Genomic DNA, 5,046 nt, shown 5'->3' with positions numbered 1-5,046 from the left:
CCGCCCTCGACCATCCATATGGTTCACGCAAAACCGGCTTTGTTTTCACATGATTGCTATCAGAGGAATCTGATTTGCAGCTTCAACAATCAAAAGGACGCGGAAGCACAGACAAGTATTAAACACAAGCCGGACGAAAAATCAAGCAGAGGATATCAGAGCAATTTCCCCTTTGCAGATAAGGTTTATGTCACAATGGCACAAATATTCACGACGTTAATGCACACTTTGAGCTAGTAGCAAAAGCTTGAGAACAGAGCACGACAATCAGTGCAAGTTTTTCTTCATTTTTCATCTTGCGGGGTATCGTAGTGGGAGCTGACGACCAGCTGCACCAGCACGGAACCCATATAGAAGATAACAGAGCAGGACAATGACATGTCCCCTGTATACAAAGTCAACTGAAACAATGCTGTACAGGAATAGTACTGGTATACACACAATAACCGTTGTATGATTGGCTTCCAGCGAGCAATCAGACTAGTAAAAAGAAGACGATGCCCGAGAAGAATAATTCCGACATACATTCGACGGGAACTACCAAGCTCACCGGAACGACCACTGTATCTCCTCGAGAGTTCTTCCCTTGGTCTCCGGCACCCAGAGGATGATGAACACGAGCGTGAACGCGCTCACGAGCGTGTAGCACACAAAGGTACCTGTCAAGATTGTAAACAAACAGAAACGATCTCTGTCAGGTCCGTGCCGCGGGTCCATAATTCTACTTGAGGGAAGAGGGAGAGTGTGAACCTCCAGCACTCCAGCTGAGCAGCAAGTTTGCTGTCATTGTTATCCCAAAGGAGGTCAGCCAGTTGGCGAGCGTTGCGAAGCTTCCCGCCAGGCTCTTGATGCTAACCGGCAGGATCTACAAACACATAAAAAGCACAGAGGTATGGTTATGTGAATGCTCCTGTGACATGCCTAAACCACATTACTTATGAGCCATGGTGCTGGTATACAGTGTGAAGGTTCACTATACCTCGGACATTATGACCCACGGAATGGCGCCCATACCGAAGGAGAAGGTGATTACACAAGCCTGAACAAGTGTCAGGTTAGTATTTCTGGCAGAGCTCGTGGATCTGCAATGTAAATTTTCAGACCAAACAATCTAGTTGGTGGATGGACATACCACAATAGCAAGCACGGCGATCATGCTTAATATGTAATACATGTCAGAATCTTGTGGAACGTTGTCCTGGAACAAATTAATCATGGTAATATAAGAATGTCATTCAGCACAAGAGGCCCTGTGATAATATCACCAATAAAAAAAATCCCCATCCACGTAATAGACTATTATAAGGGTGTTAGTATATCCGTATACTAAACAATAACAACAATAAAGCCTTTAGTCCTAAAGAAGTTGGGGTAGGCTACAGCTGAAACCCGTAAGATCTCAAAACAAACTCATGGTTCTGGCACATGGATAGCTAACTTCCACGCACCTCTGTCCATGGCTAGTTCTTTGGAACCCTATGGTAAAGAAACCTGAAAATACCTTGAGAAAAAATATGACGGCAACCACAAGAAGGCTTAGAGTCATCCCGGCAGAAGAGATCTGGAAGTTGAAGCGAGAGCTAAATTATAGTTAGAGACAAGTAACAATCTGGTTTCACAGAGAGGAGGAAGTTACAATAAGTAGGATCCGTCTGCCAGCTCTGTCTAGTAACCAGGTTGTAATTCCAGTGGCAAGAACCTGATGATAAATGATGTCAGCAGCTTAATGTGAACTACTAAGAAACAAGAAATGATCTATCAAGTTGCACACCATAATAGCTCCAAGTCCACATGCGGCCAAGTTGCCGTTTGTAAGACCTGAAGAGCTTCTCATGTTAAATACAGAAGGTAAAATTGACTATAATATAAAACTACAATATTGCGCTGAAGGAAATTTAATGACCAAATTGTGCAACTTGCCTGCAGCTTTGAAGATGCTGCCTGCATAAGACAGTATAGCGCTGATCCCGCTTAGCTGTTGCAGTACAAGCAGGCCAATTCCTAGCTGCCAGGTTGTACCACAATCGTGATTACAAAATGCAATTGTGAATTTTGGTATGAAATAAACCAGCAAGTCAAGGAAGTTACTATCAGGGGCATGCGGAATTTCTTTTGATTTAACTCTTGGAAACGGATTGCCGTCCTTTTGTTTGCTGATGCTACCGCTATCTGCGTAATTTGCAGATTATTAAAGCAAGCAAACATTGGTGACTAAGCTTAAATTACGTCGCATAGAGAGATTTGTAGTTGGTCAGACCAGAAGAACGAAAAAGGAAGGTGCTTGCCTTTATATCATTCACTTCTGAGGTGATGTCGGTCTCAGATCCTCTCAAAACTTGTAGAGAGGCTTCGAAATCATCCATCTTGTTCATCTTTGCCTAGAGATTGATGCACAGGAGTGGTTAATGAAAGTTTCATACTGACGCAGCACTTTGTATAAATTTGTGTATACAAACCAGCCATCTTGGAGATTCTGGAATGAAGAATAGGCCAGGTATCAATATTGTGCATGGCAAGGTTCCTAGAAGAATGGCAACCCAGAGATTTGAATCAGAATTAGTCAGGGGTCAGAAACTAAAAGCATACACATTCACTTAAGCTCATAAAGTACTAGCGAAATCAGCATATAAATTACTAACACGACAACTTTTCCTTCAAAAGCTTAAACAGAAACATTTGCCTAGGATATCAGGATTCTAGTCATATTTGTCAACATAACATTTACTGTTACCGATCTTGTGAACTTAAATATCAGAGATTAAGTGAAAATTATTTCGCAAAAAAAGAGGTTAAGTGAAAATTGACAGTGAAAACAACAAAGTTTAGTAACACGTCAGCACTTAGTTATGTTACCTATCAATGCAAGCATCCTCCAAGAAACAAACATCCCTAGCACATAGGCCAACATCATCCCCGTTGTTACAGACAACTGCAGAATGAACAATTGCACAAGCTAATAGGTCTTTGCTTGACAAGAAGACAAGATGCACGGGAGGATAGGCCTACCGGGTTCACAGAGCCCAGAGCGCCCCTCTTGTTCCGAGGAGAAATCTCTGCTATGTATACAGGCACCTGTTATCACATAACTCACAGATCAAGACCAAGTATTTTAACTAGTCCAAGATTCTTTGGATAACAAATAAACTTCACAATGGGATGGTCAACTTTGCTCCCACAATACTGACATCCTGTTGATCTTTTTCTTTTCTTTGAACAACTTAACCAGGTAGATGCGTGCATAGATCTTCTATATGGCATAAAAAAGCAGGCACAGAGTGTTGTTAAACGAACCGTGTAGGATATGATACCAACTCCGAATCCTTCAAGCAATCGCCCTATATACAGAAACGTAGTGTCCTGTAAAACAAACGCCGGCAAGTGTCAGGTTCAGAAGCAGCAAATGGTGAAACTAAGCTCCGGAAAAAAGGTATCGTCGTACTTTTGCCAAGGAGATGGCAAGCCAACCGATGATGTTAGGAATAGCAGCAATCATCAACGCCTGGAAAATCAGTTCAGAACCTTGTTAGAACTCAAGAGCAGATCATCAGTTCAGTTAGCTACTGAAACGTCGAAGTATGACACTGCAATGAGAGATTTTAGCAATACACCACCACGATTGGGGCCGACTTTGCAGCTTTTGGCAAACCAAAAAAAAAAAACTGTAATATTTCTGCCAGAAGCAGTGATGGCTTGCTTAACGGACTGTGACGTTCTTTCTGACGCGTGGGGCGACGACGGCCGGGACCAAACACCTGTTCTGACATTTCCACAAGGGCGTTTCCACAAACACCTCGCGTGTTCGCCAGCGCATCCCTCTGGCCCGCGCACTCCAGCTGCGGCGGCTCGGCTCCCGTGCGTACCCCTGGCTAGCTCCCGGGGAGGGACACCGGACGGAACCCGGCGCGGCGCGGCGCGGCGCAGCTTGTCCGTCCGCGGCGGCGAAATGCCACTACTCCTCTTCCTCCACTGTACTTACAGTAGCTAGGAGCAGTAACTGCGCATGGAAAAAGAAGACAGGCAGGCTAAGTAAAAAAAATCTCACCCCTTTGTGGCCAACGTGCTCCACCATCTGGCCGCTGGCGACGGCCCCCGCCATGGCGCCGATGTTGCAGAGCGAGCCGAACACGGAGAACTGCCACGCACAGCCACGGCGTCGTCAGCCACGCACTGAGGCCCCTGGCCGAGCGTTAGCCAAGCCAGCGAGGCGGCCGGCCGCAACAGAGGTAGTAGTACTACAGTAGTAAGACAATGGAAGGGGGATCCCGACCTCGGAGATGGAGAGGCTGAGGTCGCGGGTGATGGCGTCCTGCGTGGGCGAGGAGAAGCCGCCGGTGAAGCCGAACTGGATGGGGCCGAGCGCGACGACGAGCGTGCAGAGCAAGGCGGAGACGTGGGACTCGCGCCTGGCGTACCACCAGCTCCCCGTGTTCGCCAGCAGCGGCTTCCGCGTGTCCATGTCGTCGTCGCTCTCGTGCCCTCCGCCGTCGCCGTTCATGGCGCCTGCAATGCCCTCGCTCGCTTGCTGATGGACGAGAGAGAGAGAGGTAGGGAGAAGAGGACGCGGCGTTGAGATGGGGAGAGGTAGTTGGGCGGGCTCGTCTCTTGTTTGCTCGGGTCTCTGATGGGATCATGCCCCTACACACTGCCGGACTGCCCGAGCCCCGGTGTCTGCTTGCCACAACTTATTATCGGCCAGCGCAAATGATGGGCACACCAGCACCAGTACTAGCTAGGTGGCACCAATACTTGTGCCTGGGATGGTCCCATTTTGAAATACACACAAATATTTGTTGTTTTTGCTAATAATATGCGCAAATATTTGTGCCTCGAGTAGTCTAATTAAACGAGCACAAAATGTTTGGATGTAAAGAAAGCTGAGGTGGTAAGTGCAACAGTCCAACTAGGAGCAGGGGTTTTCTGCGAAAGTGCACATTAAGTGGCCTGGGATCCCTTCACTCTAATTTGTATTTTGCACCACGAGGCCAAATTCTATTGTAGTTACTCCTAGTTCGTCCCGCCAATCGGTTGCAAAGGGCAATTTAGGGA

General features: G+C 46.7%; 1 protein-coding gene across 1 annotated transcript; it reads right to left on the bottom strand.

The window, feature by feature from the left end:
• Positions 1-247: 247 nt before the first annotated feature.
• On the bottom strand, positions 248-4,665 carry LOC119291984 (sugar transporter ERD6-like 4). Its single transcript, XM_037570797.1, has 17 exons — positions 4,268-4,665; positions 4,043-4,132; positions 3,440-3,499; positions 3,292-3,357; positions 3,007-3,072; positions 2,854-2,929; positions 2,457-2,521; positions 2,286-2,378; positions 2,089-2,169; positions 1,921-2,005; positions 1,772-1,818; positions 1,637-1,699; positions 1,502-1,561; positions 1,133-1,198; positions 980-1,039; positions 751-865; positions 248-659 (listed from the first exon to the last, which is right to left on the bottom strand). Exons 1-17 carry the CDS (start codon positions 4,493-4,495, stop codon positions 547-549), a joined length of 1,434 nt encoding a protein of 477 aa, XP_037426694.1. The 5' UTR covers positions 4,496-4,665; the 3' UTR covers positions 248-546.
• Positions 4,666-5,046: the final 381 nt, after the last annotated feature.

The sequence above is a fragment of the Triticum dicoccoides genome, chromosome 4B (genome assembly GCF_002162155.2).
Source record: "Triticum dicoccoides isolate Atlit2015 ecotype Zavitan chromosome 4B, WEW_v2.0, whole genome shotgun sequence".
Taxonomy (NCBI): domain Eukaryota; kingdom Viridiplantae; phylum Streptophyta; class Magnoliopsida; order Poales; family Poaceae; genus Triticum; species Triticum dicoccoides.
The sequence above is the reverse complement of the archived record's forward strand: the minus strand, read 5'-3'. Positions and strand labels throughout refer to the sequence as shown.